The 18403-nt window shown below is 39.2% G+C and overlaps 3 protein-coding genes across 5 annotated transcripts; 2 read left to right on the plus strand and 1 right to left on the minus strand.

Annotated features, from left to right (window-relative positions):
* The first annotated feature begins 124 nt into the window (after window positions 1-124).
* LOC116776357 (uncharacterized) lies at window positions 125-4845 on the plus strand. 3 transcript variants are annotated; one of them, XM_061525363.1, is made up of 4 exons: window positions 354-536; window positions 3046-3101; window positions 3225-3762; window positions 3937-4845. In XM_061525363.1, the coding sequence occupies exons 1-4, from the start codon at window positions 524-526 to the stop codon at window positions 4746-4748; spliced, it is 1419 nt and encodes a 472-aa protein (XP_061381347.1). In that variant the 5' UTR covers window positions 354-523; the 3' UTR covers window positions 4749-4845. The 3 variants fall into 3 exon arrangements, with proteins under 3 accessions (XP_061381348.1, XP_061381349.1, XP_061381347.1); XM_061525364.1 differs by lacking the exons at window positions 354-536; window positions 3046-3101 and adding an exon at window positions 125-234; XM_061525365.1 differs by lacking the exon at window positions 3046-3101 and having other exon boundaries at window positions 292-403.
* On the plus strand, window positions 567-2770 carry LOC133319779 (piggyBac transposable element-derived protein 2-like). Its single transcript, XM_061525366.1, has 2 exons — window positions 567-742; window positions 1083-2770. The coding sequence occupies exon 2, from the start codon at window positions 1466-1468 to the stop codon at window positions 2750-2752; it is 1287 nt and encodes a 428-aa protein (XP_061381350.1). The 5' UTR covers window positions 567-742; window positions 1083-1465; the 3' UTR covers window positions 2753-2770.
* A 6342-nt stretch (window positions 4846-11187) lies between the features above and the next one.
* Window positions 11188-18146, minus strand: LOC116776245 (protein prune homolog 2). The gene is made up of 10 exons (XM_032669391.2): window positions 17990-18146; window positions 15507-16278; window positions 15313-15396; window positions 15004-15147; window positions 14219-14337; window positions 13884-14016; window positions 13370-13506; window positions 12996-13127; window positions 12641-12727; window positions 11188-12543 (listed from the first exon to the last, which is right to left on the minus strand). The coding sequence occupies exons 1-10, from the start codon at window positions 17992-17994 to the stop codon at window positions 12420-12422; spliced, it is 1737 nt and encodes a 578-aa protein (XP_032525282.2). The 5' UTR covers window positions 17995-18146; the 3' UTR covers window positions 11188-12419.
* Between the last annotated feature and the right edge of the window lie 257 nt (window positions 18147-18403).

Below are 18403 nucleotides of genomic sequence, written 5' to 3' on the forward strand. Positions count from 1 at the left end.
ATCTATTATCGCGCTCGGAATTAGAGCCTTCCTGTAGTCAACACTCGTTAATGTTCGTTATTTTGATAATTTTATTTCAAAAATTTACTTTAATATCATTATTCATCTATTCACTGACTTGTTTGACTACACATGAATACACTAACCTTATAAATACAAAATAATGTTCATAACCCTAATCTGGTTTTCGTAAAAATGACTAAAAATGTTTTCGTGATAAAATCAAAACACCAGGTGAGTGAACCCTTCTAGACTGTGACGTCATCGGCCAACCGTCTTCTGTCCCTTTCGTGGTGATACAAACGTGTGAGAGAGAGAGGGCGCTATATTATCTTGTTAAGTTGGATAGACCTCACGGACAGTACGGGCTAACATTTGGAGCGAAATTATCTCATAACACCAGGTCATTACTGATTTTCTTGTACTGAAAACGTTGCTTTTTATTTTATTTCGTAAATTTTTAACGAACTTATAATAATAATAGTGTTGTAGCAGTCTTGTAAGATAACTAATAGTTTTGGCTATGGACGTTAACCCTTAACTTGGTAAGGTACATTAGACTGTACATACATTTCAAAAAAAATTTACTGGTTAAATAATAATACTTTTTTGTTTTGTTTTTATTAAAAATATTACTAAATAATTTAGAATTAGTAGAAAAATATTTTCGTTGTTGCAACACTGAACAACACATGTCAAATTCAAAATGGCTTCGAAACAACAAAGTGTTGGCGGGACCCGGGTAAGTTTTTGCGTTATAAATTACTTTTTAGCTCAAAAACTAATAAAAAATGGTGTGTTATTTGATCTAAAAACTATGTATTACTCAAAAAGTGGTTTTATGCGTTACTGTGTCAATTTTTATGGCCGATTTTGGTTGAAACAAATGTATGTACACTGCACTGCACGTTGCCAATAACACACTAAAATACTAAAAATGAACTATGGTAACCACGCTGTACATTGCTAAGTTTACACAGTTTTTGTTTTTCAACGAATCGGCAGTTTTTGTTTATTTATTTTTTTACCTTCTCATAAAAACTGTCTGCTTTGAACTTTTTTTTTTCTTTTTCCGCCTGCAGAACTTACAACTAACTCGCGCCCATAAGATCTTGGCTTTGGTACCCGCTCAAAACGCATGCTCTGACGATAGTTCCACATCTGATGAGGAAGCAAATGCTTATATACCGCCTTCACCAGATACCTCTGATCCACCTTCAATAGCATCATCACTAAATTATCAATGGTTAAAAGCAGTATTTCGTCACAATGTATCTCTTGAAGAAAACTTATACAATCTCCATCAAACACAAATAGAGACAGTACTGGATTATTTTATTTCTTTTTTTCTCCTGACTTAATTACTGACATTGTTTATAATACAAATTTATATGCAGTTGAACAACTAGGTCGATCTATTCAGCTGACAGAAGATGAGATTAAAAGCTTCCTGGCCATTCAAATCATGATGGGTATAGTACAGATGCCAGCTTATACTGACTATTGGGCAAGAAAAACAAGATACCCTCTCATTGCTGATCTTATGCCTCTCAAAAAGTATCAACAAATACGTCGATATATTCATTTTGTTGATAATACTTTGCAAGATTCAGACCGTTATTTCAAGATTCGCCCCCTAATGGAGAAAATACGCAAAAATTTTCTGAAAATTGAAGAAGAAGGAAAATATTCCATTGACGAGATGATGATACCTTATAAAGGTCGTAAAGCAGGTAAACGAAAGCAGTACATAAAAATGAAACCTAAGAAATGGGGGTTTAAGAATTTTGTCCGTGCGGGTGTTTCGGGTATCATCTACGATTTTATTCTGTATGGTGGCGACGATACCTTTCGTGGACTGACTTTTTCAGAGAAAGAAGCTACAATTTTTTTAGGAGGTATGGTAGTGCTTGCATTGTGTCAAACTATAAAGAAAAAGCCGGCCATTGTGTATGCTGATAACTTTTTTATGTCGCCTGAACTAACATATATTCTGCGGGAAGAATACGGGATCCTTAGTCTAGGAACAATAAGGACTAATCGTCTCAGAGGCTGTCAAGAGTTATTGCCAACTGACAAACAATTAAAAAAGAAGAAACGCGGTTCTAGCGCCCAGGTGGTTTGCAATAAGAATAAGTTGGCAGTCGTAAAGTGGAACGACAATAAAGTGGTTACACTTATTAGCACCTACATAGACTCGTACCCCTTAGAAACAATCAAACGATACGATAAGGATGAGAAAAAGAAAGTAGATGTAGAATGTCCTCAAGTGGTCAAACATTACAACAAACATATGGGAGGGGTCGATTTAGCAGATATGTTGATATCGTTATATAGAACTCCCTTCAAAAGTCACCGTTGGTACTTGGGAATATTTTCACAACTTGTTGATATGTGTATAAATAACGCTTGGCTCCTACATAGAAGAGATGGGAAGAAGACTTCATTGAAAGATTTCAGATTTGAATTGTTTGATGGGTTGTCTAAGTCTAATAGAATAGGAACAAACCAAAACGTTACAGACGATATAGGCGAGAATCTGAAAATCCATAAACCAGTCTCAGTCCGACCAACTGATAGCGTCAGATTTGATAACACAGGTCATCTTCCAGAAGCAGGTAATGAAACAATGCGTTGCAAATATTGTAAGAGTGGAAGAACATCTGTCTACTGTATAAAATGTAACGTACATTTGTGTTTTGTTGTGGGAAAAATAAAACGTAATTGCTTTCGTAATTTTCACCTAAAATAATAAAGAATAATTTAAATATTTCCTCCTTTTTTTGAAATAAATTTATAATAACCTGAATAATGTAATTCATTATGTCCTTGGTAGTGTACACCAAAATGTACAAACAATTTATTTATAATATTTCTGTAAAATTGGCAGTGTACATTGTGATGTACTTAAGTTTTCTCGAAACCTAGGATACCTAGATTTTTATTTTTATTTTTCTCAAGTTGTCCATTCATAAATTAAACAAAATTTATCAATAATTTCCTTTTTTTTCATATTTTTAGTTCTTGCCAAGTAAAGGGTTAAACCGGTTCGGTCTAAAACTAATAACGAAAAACCAACAGCACGCCATAAACGTCAAAAGGTTTGTTTAATTATGATTGATTAATGTGGCAGATTAAAAACAAATTGAAAAAGATGTCACTGAAAATGTTTTACTGTGAATGTTTAAATGTGAATTGTAATAAACTCTTTAATTATTTTACAGACATACTTTACATCGAGCGAAAAGAATATGATCATAAATGTATACGAACACGTAAAGGGAACATGGCCTGCCGACGAATACCCGTACAAAACTAAACTAAATGAGAAGACGGCTGCCGTGTGCGGCATCGGCATCGCTTCAGTTTATAGGATTCTGAAAGAGTACGCGACACACGAACGAGTCACGTCCCCGGTGCTGACAAAGAAGAGACTGACGTTCTCCGAAAAAATAGACGCCGATGATAAAAGCACTATAAGGAAAATAGTTCACAGTCACTACATGAGGGGCGAGCTGCCTACTTTCAAAAAGATACTTCAAGCGGTCAACGACGACGAAAATCTACCAAATTTTAAAAAGTCAACGTTTCATAAAATACTGAAGCATTTGAAATTTAGAAACGTGAGACTCAAAGGAACCAACGCTTTAGTCGAAAATAATGACGTGGTATTGTGGCGGCTAAATTACTTGAAAACGATTAAAGTGTACAGAAATCAAAACCGGAACATATTTTATATTAATGAAGCAGTTTTAAATATAGGTTTGTTTGATAACTCTGCTCTGTTCTGTCTGTATGTAGTCTTGTATCTAAATCTTGGTTCATAATGAAACTTACATTGCTAGTTAATAACACTAACTAAGGGAATTACAAAACTATCCTTTCTTTAATTTGTGTATAATTAATTTTCTCAAGAAGTCAATGTTTCATTTTCAGGGAACTCTGATGCAAAATGTTACATGGACACTTCAACACACACCAGACTAAAATCGAATGAAGGAGCCGGCACCAGCACCAAGAATACCACTTCGAGAAGTAAAAGTTTAGTTATTTTACACATTGGCAGCAAGACGGGGTTTCTTGAGGCAGCAGAACATATATCAGAATTAAAAACCCAAGGAGATCCCCATGAATCAATAGATGCCAATAATTTTGAGTATTGGTTTGAACAGAACTTAGCAAAACTCGGAGAGGGCTCTGTTGTTGTCATGAATGCTGCACCTTATAACACTAGACGATCTGAAAAAACTCCAAGTATAGCTTGGACCAAGGGAGATATACAAGAGTGGCTCCTGCATAAGGAAATCAATTTTGATCAAACAGATGTCAAAGTAGAATTATTGAAGAGAGTTCGTGACATTAAAAAGGATTTCCAGTCATATGCTGTTGATGAGCTCGCCAGGAAATACAAGGTGGACATCCTGAGACTGCCGCCATATCATGGTGAACTAAACCCGGGAGAACTGGTGTGGTCTGATGTGAAGGATCACTTGGAGATCACCGACACCAGTTTTACATTTGAACAAATAAAATCCTTGCTCCAGGCCAGCATCAGAAACGTGTCTCCTGATAAATGGCAAAGCTGCATCACTCATGTCACCCATGTAGAAGACTTCTTCTATAACAAGTTAGATGTTCTGATCGACAACACTATGGATACCTTTGGAGTTAATGTTAGTGATACAGATTCAGATACGGAATCCTGCTCTTCCAGTACAGACGAGAGTCTCTTGAAATACACGGAATAATTATATGAGCACCTCGACTGAGGCCACTTTGGTTCATTGTTAAGTAATTTAAAAACTAAAATAAAATGACAACTCGTTTATTAAACTTTATTTATAATATTTGTTTACGTTCCTAGTTTTGAATTGGATTTAGCAGCTCAAGTTCAGCATTTAATATAAACATTAATATCAATATATTTTCACTGCTGATTTTGACAAAACTTGTGTGATTTACATTTTAAGGACAAATCTCGTATGAAACCAGGACACTATTTAAACTGTTGTAAGTGAGATTCATATTTATCGTAGTTATACTTCTATCTTAAATTAACTTTTTCAAATTAAACCTGAAATACTATTTATCCCATATACGTTTTGGTATTAAAATATATCCAAAAACTAGATATTTCAGACGATCTATTTAAAACTAGTAGTAATAATTAACAGAACGAAATCACAATATGGAAGTATGTAACAACTTTCAATTTTGATAGAGAAGAAGGACGAAAAACACTGGAATTTATATTACAAGTAAACAATTATGAAACACGCCTTAGATCTTTTTGACAGATCACAGATACAGTCGAGTGTAGACCATAATAGGCTGTTATGACAGAAATGAAAGTAAATAAACTTCGTTTTTTGCAGAACTTATATTTTTGTTTAAATTATTTAGATAATTTAAGTTATTTTATTTACTATACCAAATATGTTTTAAATTAAACAAATAAAATATAATAAGTTTTTTTGCTTTATTATACTTTTTACTAACCTTAATCTGACTTGGTTACTAAATATTCAAATTATGTTTATGGACGAAATATATATCAGGTAACGCTTAAGACATGTTTTAACGCTTACACTGTCTCCAGCGTCTGTGCTTATGGAGTATGGACCACCAGAGAATGCTAGGTTTGAGGTCACACTCTTTGGCGATAGGTACTAGCACCTGCGTTCCCAACCTGCCGTCATCCAGTCACCCTAATTGTAAGTCACTGGATTGAAATTTCAATCATTAAATATCTAATTTCGACATCAATCACTCGACTTAGTATTACGTATTTTAATTTAATAAACAGGCTAATATTTAATAAACAGGAACAACGATAGGGTTCTGTAAATCATATGTGAAGCGGTTAGTCTTTCGGTAGCCAAAGCGCAAAGGGAAATAACCACAAGCGAGCGATCAGTAGGTTTTGTGAGAGAGGGCACTAGGGCTATAAAATCAAATGTCAAGCCTTACTCCATCCTTAAATCAGCTACGGATTGGTCTATAATGATGGATACGTATGAAAAACAATACAAAACCCCCGAGGATGTTTGTGCGTCGTCCTCCAGACCAGACACATCTATGTATCCGCGAATTTTAAAGCGTGTTGTGATGATAGAGCTTACGGTTCCTTGGGAAACCAACATGCCCAAAGACCATACCATCAAGGTCAAAAAATATTACAAGCTCACTAACGAACTCACTCGAAATAGGTTCGTCGTGGATTTATACTCGGTAGAAGTGGTGAAGTGGTAAACTTACACCTGGGTCGCAAGTCCCAGGCACTGTTGAAGCTCCTCTCCCTGCAACGCGATGGACCCGGCACCCGCACGGTGAATCCATGGAATGCTGAGAGGTTACGTCTTAACGTCAGAAATATAATTTCCTGCCACCTTCCCGAGGAAAACGTTACATCAGAATTCATAAGTAAACTAACTATGCTGGACTTATTATGTACATAAAAAAAAATCTTCACTTAGCACATAATGTAAATATTACATATTTTAAGGGATACATAAACGGCTTTTTCAGAAAAAGGAAAATGTTATATTTTTATTGATATATTAGAGTTATTATTAAACACAAGGGAGATTATAGCAGTGACACGTTTGATGGTTGCCTCCAGTGAGTAGTGAGGCTTCGTTAATATTAGAAACAGGTGGGTACAGTTTATAGTGTAGGAAATAAGTATATTAAAATTACATTAAAAATATAGTGTTACAAATAAATTAGGCAGTACGTCCACTTAGATGTTTATTGCTCCACAACTCGTGACAGAATCCCCAGTCTAGCACTTACATCCTATTTATAATAGCCAAATGTAACATTTTTAGGTGAGGGTAAGTTACAATATCATACAGGGGGCGCTAGTTTCCCTCATAAGAGTATCCATTAAATAATAAAACACTGAACATCACGTAAAACATGCTAAAGCTCTCATTATAAATTACAAAACCAATTGTTAAGTATCTGGACATTTAAATTACTGTACAGAAACATTATTAACATTAATTTACACTATCATAACAGATATATAATATACAGATGGCGCTAGTTTAACCATCAAAAGAATTACCAATAAATATCAGAATATAAAAAACGTTAAGCTTAGAATTATCAAGTATATCACAATTTAAATTACTATAAATAATTATAACTAACACTAGTTACATGTATTATTTTATCTGTGGTTATATTTTTAAGAGTATACGTTAAGATATGGATGATTTGTAATAAAATAATAAATGATACCAAACAATAAACCGCTACTTATTCCTGGTATTTTTCCGCTCAATATTTTTAATATCCGTCAGTATCAGCCTTACATATCTAAACCGTAACTATACGTATTAATTTCTCTTACATTATAAACTTTCCTTGTAATAAGCACCTACCTGTAACCTCAGTTGACTTGAACCTTTTTTAAAATTTTTATTTCAATTGTGAACGATTTTTTTTTTATTTATGAAAGATGGATTTGCGGGTAAAAATATTCTTTGGTACCTACTTTTGTAGTTAATTCGATTCTTTTAATTTTTATTTCCTTGCTATGTCATTGTAGTGAGTGGTGACAGGTGATTAGGGTTATTGTATTTGTTAACCAATTTCTATGTTGCAAAGTGTCTTAATATAAGAGGTGACCTTAACTGCAATGTTTAAAGAGTACTTGTAAAGATTTGTGTCGCTCGCTTCTCTGAAACTAATCTCATCCTGAGCTGGTGAAGATTATCTGTCGTGGAGTAAACTTTCGAGTTATATGACGACAAAATTTTTATTAAAAAAATAAAAATATAATAAAATATTGGTTTTAAAATAATGTTGCCTATAACGACTGGGAGTTAAAGATTGATTTCTGTAGGCACAGTTGCCATTTCCGATTATCACGTATCAGTTGATTACTTTAGTTTATTTGAGTTCATCACTAAGATATCCGGGGTGTGTAAATGTTACCTAATAATATAACCAAGGCAATCCAAAGCGATCAAGTTGCTTTCATTAAATTATTTAATATTTCAGAGGGTAATGACTTACTATAAAAAAAATAATTAACACTTGTCATATACTCAATACTGGGCCACAAAATAAGAGACTATAACAATTGTATTGACTCTTAACTCTTGTTTATAACATACATTTTTAAAATATATACAAACTCCGTGTAATGGTGAATATTAAAGACATCTCTGAACGGCGCCTTTGAATAGTGACTACGCGATCAACGAGTTAAGCATGAATTGGACGTTTAGTCGGTGTTTAAGGAGGAAGCGTCTTAAGTACGCGTGGGAGTGAAATACAAGGAAACTCGTAGGTACGATACTACAGAAGGGGACATTGAAACGATGACGACCAAGTTTAAAATAAACATACCGTGAAATGATCTTTAACTGTCGATGGGAAAGTTAATGAATATTAATAATGAGTAAAGTAAAACACACCCAGTGAACACACAACTGTTCACAATGTTGGCGAGCTTCGTCCACTCTCATGTTCGTTCCATACTTATCGAAGATTTCAAACTTCGTCACTTTATTGACGTTTTACAAACTAATTAATAAAGTCCGTAACATGACGTCTGTCACAAGTGACTTAAGGTTAGCAAATTAATTTCCATACAACCATTTAAAATGTGTTATTAGGGGATTGAAATATAATATATTATGTCGGAGTAGAAGCAGTTTTTCGTTTTTTAAGAGTGACGTCACCATAACTGACGTCACCGATGGCTATATTCTTGGATGTCGTCAGGATCTCGGGCTCTTGAAGGTAACCTCATAGACGATATGACGAACACCTTCCTTTGAAGAGGTCCAATCCCTGCAACGGCTGAGCGAGACTCCCCGTAATAATATAAGGTCATCTCGGGCCCCTGGGAGCGGGGGTCGAGGGTAGCTTTTCGGGGCGTTGGCCCCCCGAGCTGGCTGCAACTCCGCCTGTGGATGCAGACGGGTCGTTGGGGCGGGCGTTTGCAGCTCTGGTGTCATATCAGGAAAGCCGCGGGCGAGGCGTGAGCCAGACACTGGGTCTCGAATGGGCTGCCTCCAGCCTGCGGTGGTGAAATCTAGGTGGTCGTGTCCGGGTGTTTATTGGACGGAGCGAGTCTGACTGTGGGCCAGGACACATCTCCGGTGGTTAGACTCCAGCCGGCGTCCGATGGGGTCAACATCTTGGGCTCTCCTTCCCGCTACCCAGCTCGAGCCGGCCGAGTGGGACGCGCTTGTGGGAGGCTTAGCTGGCGAACTGCAGGCAGCGGCTTTCGACGTCGGGGGCCGTTCCGCTTTTTAAGGCGGGTGTTCGGGTGGGGTAGGTCCGGGTAGGGCCACGGGAAGATCTCGCGGCAGGGCGTGTCTGGCGGGCGTCTATGGTACGGGGCCACTTCACGGATGTGTGCGATGGTCGACGCGTCGGCGCGCTGGAACATGGCCCGACTCAGGCGAGTTATGAAGTCGTCGATGCTCTCCAGAGACCTACGCTCTGGCGGTGGTCGCGTTCCGTACGCACCACGGCGCGTCTACAAAAGTCCTTAGCGCTAGTGACTGCAGGGCGCGCAGGCGTCCACGCTCGGGTTCCTTGACTAAGGCATACCAGGCGGGAGCGGCGTATGTTAGGCGCGATCTAATGTATGTCTTGTAGACGGCCAGCTTGGTTCGGAGGGGGAGATCCGATCGGAGAACGGGTCACAGGAGAGCACGCGCGGCTCGCGATTTTTCAATGACTTCCTTCATGTGGTATTTCATTGACAGGCAGCGGTCGATGGTCACGCCAAGGTACTTGACCGACCGTGCCCATTTCAGAGGTTGTCCCATCAAGGAAGGGGGCTGCGGTAGGTGTCGTCGCCCCATGGAGATCGCTTGGATCTTCGAGACGTTCACTTTGAGACGCCACTTATCCAGCCATTGGGGGAGCTGGTCCAGCTGACGCTGCATTTTCATCGCCGCGTGGGCGGGAGTCAGAGATGTAGTAATGTAGGCAGCATCGTAGAGCGCTAAGGTCGCACCTTCCGCCACTGGGATGTCGTCCGTATACTTAGAGTAACATATCGGAGACAAGCAGCTGCCCTGCGGCACTCCGGCTCTAATGGGGCGTTGCGTGGATAGGGTGCCTTCCCCCGACACCTGGAAACGCCTGTCTTGCAGGAAGGTGGCCACGATCCTGACTATTCGGCGAGGAGTAGTGGATGTGGCCAGCTTGTACAATAGGCCGGGGTGCTTACGCGGTCGAAAGCTTTCTCCATGTCGAGCATCACTGCGACGGCTGACTCGTTCTTGTTGAGAGCCACCGAGAGGACGTGCAGGACCCTCGCGAGTTGAAGCGTGGTTGAGTGCTCCGCTCTGAAGCCAAACTGTTCGTCGCGTGGTTGGATGTGTGGTATTAGGTGCTGCAGTAGCAGTTTCTCGAAAACCTTCGAGACGGTTGACAGGAGCGTGATGGGGCGATAACTCCCTGGCAGTAAGATGTTCTTTCCTGGCTTCGGTAGCATGACGATTCGTCCGAGCTTCCAGCTATCGTCTGCTCAAGGTAGCTCTCCAGTAGCTGCTGAACTTTTTCTGCGTGCTGCGTATTTCTAGAGGGATTCGGCTGAAATTGGGTCTCCAGGTGGTCGGCGAAGATCTCTGCTCGGTCCACCGCGCGGTAGCGTGGAGTGCCATCTCGCGCGAGCAAGGGCCGGATCGGATCAGGCTTCTTGGATACTTGGCGGCAGATACGGTGGATGCCCATCCAATCTTCCCCAGCTTGCTCTATGGCCCTATACCAGAAGTCCACCGCATGGTCCTCCAGCACGGCTGAGATTCTGTCTGCCAGAGCGTTAAGCTGGGTCATCGGGTGCGCTGATATTCCCTTCTTAGCCTCCTCTTCTCCTCTATCGTTGTGCGGATCCTGACAGGCAGCTGCGGTTTTCTCCGGTGAGACGTAGCGCTAAGCCGCGAGACCTCAAGCACCCGAGTGATACTCCCCGTAATCTGTACTCTCGCCTCTATTTATACCAACTGACACTCATTGTTGTGACAGGCGGCTCTGCAGGTGGCTGTGCGGATGACACCTGATAATTTCAACTACCCTCAATTATTAGTTATTCAAATGATAAGACCATCTCTTTGTTACTCATCATACTGTCATACAATCTTCAGTAACATTTGAAAAGCATAGCATAGCATTTTTTATGTTTTAATATAAGGTTTAAATAAAACAAAATTCCATCAGAATATATATTATAATGAAATCATTTCTCTTTACTTTACAACTGAGACCAAATAAACGGGAACAGAAAAGTTAGGGTTGACTCCGGAGAGAGTTATCACCAAAACAACGACTATTGAGACGAACGGACAACTATTGTATAGAGGAGTCCGATCACAGGAATAATAAAATATTAAAGACACAAACAATAATAAAACTGTATTTAATACAAATCATTTGTACGGAACTATCAAGATTATAATATGAAAAAAACTGTTTCCGCTAACATCCTGACCGACACTACACACATACGCACACACACACACACGCACACACGCGCGCACACACACACACACATCACACGACAACCTAAGCATTACAAAAAAAAGTACTTAAAAACATTAAATCACTTACAAGTTGTTAACGGAATGTACTTCAAATATAAACTAACACATTAAAATATTTCCCAAAAAAAAAAATCTGTAATAATTTATTTTATTAGATAAATAATATTCTAAGGTTTCGTAAATACTCCGCGTGCTAAACTCGCGTTCATTTTTTTATCAAATAATCAAAATATGGCAAAATATTTTTATATTCTCAACTCTGACATAGTAATGTATAACATATTTTTATTGCTCGCGAATCTTCTACTAAAAATTTATTAGAAAACGAAAATTCGTTGTCACGAGCTCCGGTGACCGCGGCCGGGGCTCCGCGCCCGCGCCAGGGACGTGGCGGCCAGCGCCACCCGACCTGGACATACACACACACTGGACAGTCCGATGCCGCTCCCTCGCGGTCACGGCTGACGGTCCGTCGTCACCGGAGACAACAATTCCATTGAAGCATCTCTCTATATATAAATATAAAACCTTTGTCTAGGAAACACACAGGAACACATCTCTAACAACTCTTCCCGTGGCTATAAATGCTGAGGCGGGGAGCGCTTGGTTGCACCGAGGCGAGGCCCCTCGCGGCCGTGCTCTAGTGTTGTGCAAAATTCTATAAAATGCTAATATAAAATTAGTCAGGGCGCCATCTGTCGGCGGTCCTCGGTGATTGTGCGTTAATTCAAAAGTACATCTATGGGCCGGCGCTCGCAGCTTCCCACCCCAGCCACTCCGCCGCACTAATCTTGCTAATCTATTGAATATGACACCTCGGTATGGCACTCTCCAGCGGACTGTATTTTTGGTATGTTTGACAGGTGAGTGAGCTGGTCGCGCCCAGCTGCTCGAGCCGCATTATTTCTTCCTGTGGTCGTCGTACTCCTTCACCAGGTCGGGTATCGCGTTGGGCTCCACCGGCACCAGGCGGAACAGCTCCTTCAGACTCTCCACGTAGGACAGCTTCCGGAAGAACTTGTAACTGAAAAACATAACGATTACGACAAACCGGTTCTGAACAGTTCAATAGAAGTTTCAGTCAAAGCAATAGAAACTTTCGCTATGTGAATGTATCTCACCTGACGAAAGGCTTGGTGATGACGACGAACGACTTCAACCAGAACGTGGGGTGCACCAGGTACAGGCGCTTCAGACTCTTCCTCAACCTGGAACCATCGTATATTTTATTCTATGAGCGGTTCACAGATAATCCTCACATATCTGTTCCTGTTACTAGGACTATAAAACATGTACAAGTAAATACATTCAAAATATAGCCTATAAAAATAAAAGCGAGACCAGTAGTTTATTTATAGCATCATATTGGGCTTAGGTTCTGGAGGAACTTGCATATAAGACTTATTCTTATAGACCGTAGTCGACAAACAAACAAAAATATGTGTGTGTGAGTGTGTGTTTGGATGTATGCCTGACCGTCTGTCCACCAGCTTATAACACTCGTGCAGCCAGGCGAAGGTGGGCATCCTCCGTCTGCCGGCGCTCCCGTGCAGGTACACCAGCACGTACTCGTCCGTCACCAGCCGCTCCAGGCTCCACATCACATACCTGCAGTATATATGAACATCTTTATCGATGACTTACTTTAAGCGACGCCAACGAGACAAGATAATTTTTGTAAACAAATTTTCTGATAGTACTACTACATTTGCATTAACCTAAATATAACAATTATTATATTATTTGCATATACGTAATCATATTGGATAAGAAACTCTTCGTTTTTATGTGTGTGTGTGTGTGCGCGTCTCTTTGTTTATACGCGTGTGTCTATGTGTGTGTGTACTAACAGGAACAGGTTGTCCATGACGTATCTGTAGTCGGGGCGCCTGGTGTCCGGGAGGTGGCAAGCGCTGAACACGATGAGGGCGGCGCCTCCCTCCTCGTATCCGCCGTGGGACACCACGCGCTTGAACGGCTCTATGACCTACACACACATACAACTCACATCACGTGGATCATTGTCTCAATGGACTTAAAGGGTTCCGTAGAGGCCGGTCATTGGGTAGACTTCTACTATTATAAATGCAAAAGTCTGTGTGTAATCTGTGATGTATCCCGCACTCCCGCGTAGCTCCCGCGGGATCTTAACACTTGTATGACGTCCCGAGACACGCACGTGTCTGACGGTTGATTAAAGTGGCGGGCAACAACTGTTACTATTGATATATACCAAAGACCATGTGACCTTTATTTTATAACAACTCAAGTTATTAAAATGACAGCTTTTTCTGTATGTAATTAATGAATAGTCCATACTCGGTTAGTTTAGGTTAGGACTATACCATGTTCGAGAGCCGGTACCTTCATATCACAGACGGCGCGGCCTCCCCCGTGTGTGACGCTGAGCCAGGAGCGCTCCTCGCGGAACTCCTCGGCCGCTGAGTATTCAGGTATGGGGTCGCTGCACTCGCTCACCGTGTTCGTGGACTTGGACCTGGAATATCAAGCAAAATATACTGGAACAGGCAGTTTAACATGGAGGCAGCTTCCAGGGAACAACATGAACATATAATCAATGCCATAGAGATGAGATGAAGCTGCCATCTATTGGATGTATGGGGTTAGCTGAAAGAATTATTTTGGTTGACTTAAACTGGATATACAGAGTGAGTGAGTTATGTTATACACAGACAGACCTCTTGGTGTCGTCCTCGCTGTGAGGGTCGGGCGCACTCTCCACGGGCGGCGGCTCGTCCTCGGACTCCAGGGAACCGCCGCTGACGCTGTCCAGGCTACACTCGTCATCCTCCGGCGGCTGGAAGGGTCATAAAATATATTAACAAAAAAACCTAAATAAAGTCTGCCTACAGTCCGTCTCATTCAGCCTGAAGTTACAGATATATTACAGATGGGTTTTGTGTAGTAAATGAGGTTACGGAAGACATAACCTGATTCCCACTTCCCGGATGAATCAATCCCATAGTCCCCATCTCCCAGTCCATAAATACCTGATCTACAGCAATCCTACACCTAAAACTCCAAGAGTCCAGAACGGTAAATGCTCACCATCGAGATATCTGATATGAATCCCTTGAAAAAAAAAATAGCTCAACTGAATAAATCAATTGAAACTACCAGAGAAATCAAAATTAATTTGTACCTCCCATAAGACGGTCGGAATGGTTTCGAGGAACCGGCCACCGACAGTCACCCAGATGTTCTAAACGGTTTAGCAAGATGTGAGCTCTCGGCTCGCGAACAGAAACTTCCCACTAACAAGCCATTGTTATGTAAATAATGCTAAATGTTGTTGTAACGCGGCGCTGCAGCTGACGCGGGACAAAAACACACACAATACATTCACTTGAATGATTTTTCTCATAGCTCTTTATTCAATATAAAAAACTATATGGAATTATTTTTTGTATTTTCTAAGCCTACCCTCCCCCTCCCGCCTCTCTCTCCATCTCTATACCCTTACCAATTGTACTTTTCTTCTCGGCGGGTTGCTCCTGTGCGTGGTGTGTCTCAAGGCCACTGACCCGGTGTAGGGGTCCAGTAAGGCTTGGTACGCGGACCTGTCTTCCTGGGTCGATAATGACTCCACGTCGGGGGATTCCACGCCCTGGAGTGCAACACAAAGTCGGAAATCGAATAAAACCAGATAGAGACAATGTATAATAGCATTCATGAGCAACAACAAAAACGAATTCAATGAGCGGAATAGATACTAACGCTGCTCATACTGGAACGTGTAAGGCACAGATTAAGATAGGTTTTTATGACTTACATTATGCATGCCTATGTTACTGGACATTTCAATAGGTAGGTCGAAGCTAGGAACTGTCCGCGGAGGGGAGTCTCGATATTCAACCTGACAGAGAGATCACTTTGAGATTTTTGGAAAATTTCAACAATTACAAAATTCACTTTACTACGCATGTACATATGTATAACGTAACGCTTGAGATCATTGGAACACACCCCGGAATGAAAATCTTCTTTATCTATAACATCCAAGGATGTTCTCTCTCCCCTTTCTTCTGTGTACTTCTTTATGTCTCTCCCCTCCCTCCCCGAATTCAGGAACACGCTTAGATTCTGCTGGGTGGTATCTTTGACAGGGGTGTCCAGGAACCTTGGTATTATAATTCTTTTCTGGTGCTGATCTTTAGCCTCCGCTGTCATGTTCAAAGACTCGCTCAGGAACTGACTGTCCGCTGTGACGTAGTTTTCGGAAAAGTAAAGATTATTCTTCGAAGTATTCCTCTGTGGCGTGTAGAACTCGTATCTGTTCGTTGTTCCTCTATCATCTTCTATACTGGATAAGCTCAAGTCTTTCTCTTCTTCTGTTCTGTGAGTCTTCTTCGTGACGGGACAGCTCTCGTCCGGACTGGCCAAGCCCATGAGAGGGTGGTTGGTCGTTAATGTTAGCGTTGAGCTGTATTTGGGAGTGCTTATACCTATATTCCTGGCCTTGTTGTCGGGAGAGCTCAGCGTGAGTGTGGTGAAGCGTGATATAAAGCTATCGTTCAGTTCGGACTTCAACTTGGTGACTTTATTGTCTAGGATTTGGTCGGTGTCTATGATGTCGGGGTTCCGTAGCCTCAACACATCATTCTCGTGGTCCACGTCGGGTATCGAGTTGGGTGTGTGCTGTGTGGAGCGGAAGGACTCCGATGCTGTGTCCATCTTTTCATCTGAGGATGGTGAACTGAGGAGGTCGTCGTCACTCAGCCTCGGTGACTGGAGGCAGCTACAAAACATAATGCCATTTTTAAAAATGATAGCCCGGAAGTTCTTGTTTAAAAATAGTTATTAACATTATTCTTATCATTTTTTAGCCAAAATATTTCATTGTGAATGTGTCAGTAACGGTATGTACTTCTTATCCCACAGTAAGCCTTATGTCACTTCACAGCTTCATTGTATTCTGTTATGTAATTTGATTCAAACATTTTTTTGTGATTTTCCTATCACATTTACAAACTTACTGGAAGCTATGTCATTATTTAATGAGATCTAAGATTTTCGCGAGTATTCATTTAAATGAAACTAGTGTTATTCGGATTTACTACGCGGATTTTATTATTTAAAAACTACATAATCCCGACGTTTCGGTTACTTTGCAGCAACCGTGATCACGGTGATCACGTCGGGATTATGTAGTTTTTAAATAATAAAATGCGCGTAGTAAATCCAAATAACACTAGTTTCATTTATATGTCATTATTTGTCATATATGATTATTGTATATTAATATTGTTTCAGTTAAACTTGTGTATTATATATTTTTTAAATGTATTTTTTTTCTAATTATATGAAAACTGAACTCTTTTAGAGATATTTGTTTTATACCTACTCTTATAAGAGATATGTGAGCTATATTTTAGACACGGCAAACCATTATTCATTTGGCCGTATCTTTCATAGATATATATTCTAATAAAGAGTAAATCTCAATAACATGGAAAAATCATTTCTATGGCCCTCCATATTCAATATCTAGAGGAATTAAGTACAAATAAAATCGATAGTTAAGGTGACTAGGAAAAATTTAATAAATACAAACGTCCAGTGCTCAGTATTCTTTTCCATCTGATGTAAAATAATGCAATGTTTTACATTCCACAATTAATGGATCAAGTAACCTGACTCTTTGATTTGGAACAATGACTCAGTATCAGCATGTGGTGTCACTGATATGAAAAAAAAATCTTTTATTTCAGCTTGTCTATTCATTTTCTCTATGTCTATTATTACTTTAGGTATTTTAGGACAAACAAAGATATGTTGCAAAAACTTTTAAATCTTTTAAGAATATTTAGGAAGTCAGCTCTTTTGTGAACATGTTTCATCTTAATAAAATCACTAGGATTTATATGGTGTTAGTTACAAATGGCATTATAAGATACTTAATTGTAAATGTCTCAGCTCAAATGATCTCTCTTTATGTAAGGAGAATTTTAAGGATATGAGAAGTTACTGAAACTAGATATATGTAGTTGAGTATTTTACTGATATAAATATTATTATAAGTAAAGTCATTGCTTTGAACCTGGTCTTATGATGTGATTTAATTAAACACAAGTTTCATATATTTTTCTCATTAATCAATAAAAAATTCAAAATAAAAATGAATAACTCAGCTTTTATTTTATTATACTGATAATAATTTAAATAAAACATATGTATTAGCAAAATAAATTACGAGGAAAAATAATACATTCAATAAATACACGATTTTTTTGAATGAAAAGAGGGTGGGAATATATTTGAACGAGTTTATAATTCATTGCGATTTATATTCGTTTGAATTTTTAGATACTTTATTTATATTTTTCCTTCTTAAAAAATCCTAACAGAAAGCTATTAATATATAATAAAACTAATAAGAGTGTTATATTATTGTAAATTTAAATTAAAAACTAACTCGAACCGTATATTTTGGGTAGACCATAACTCACCTCATTTGTATCTTATAACTATAATTAATTAATTAAAGCACTGAACACAGGTCTCTAAGTAAACATATAATAAAATTATTCTATACTATTACAATCAAGCGTATATAACTTCGTTTGTCTGAGGCATCTTTGAGTCTGGACTCAGCAAAATTATTCATAATCTGTGTTAGACTTCAGAATTATGATCAAGGTTGCGAAATTTTGGGAGCGTTCAAAATAAATGTTTATTTAATTACTGTTAATAAAATAAAACACCAACTGCTTCCATTATTAAGATTAAATATATTTCCTAGTGAAGACCGTGCGTTAGCATTAGCGTTAGCGTTTTAGTATATTACATTAAAAAAATATTAATATATTGAAAAAAAAATGGTTAATGAGACAAAAATAATCATAAAATAAACGTAATAAAAG

This window comes from Danaus plexippus, chromosome 28, assembly GCF_018135715.1.
Source record: "Danaus plexippus chromosome 28, MEX_DaPlex, whole genome shotgun sequence".
Classification (NCBI taxonomy): domain Eukaryota; kingdom Metazoa; phylum Arthropoda; class Insecta; order Lepidoptera; family Nymphalidae; genus Danaus; species Danaus plexippus.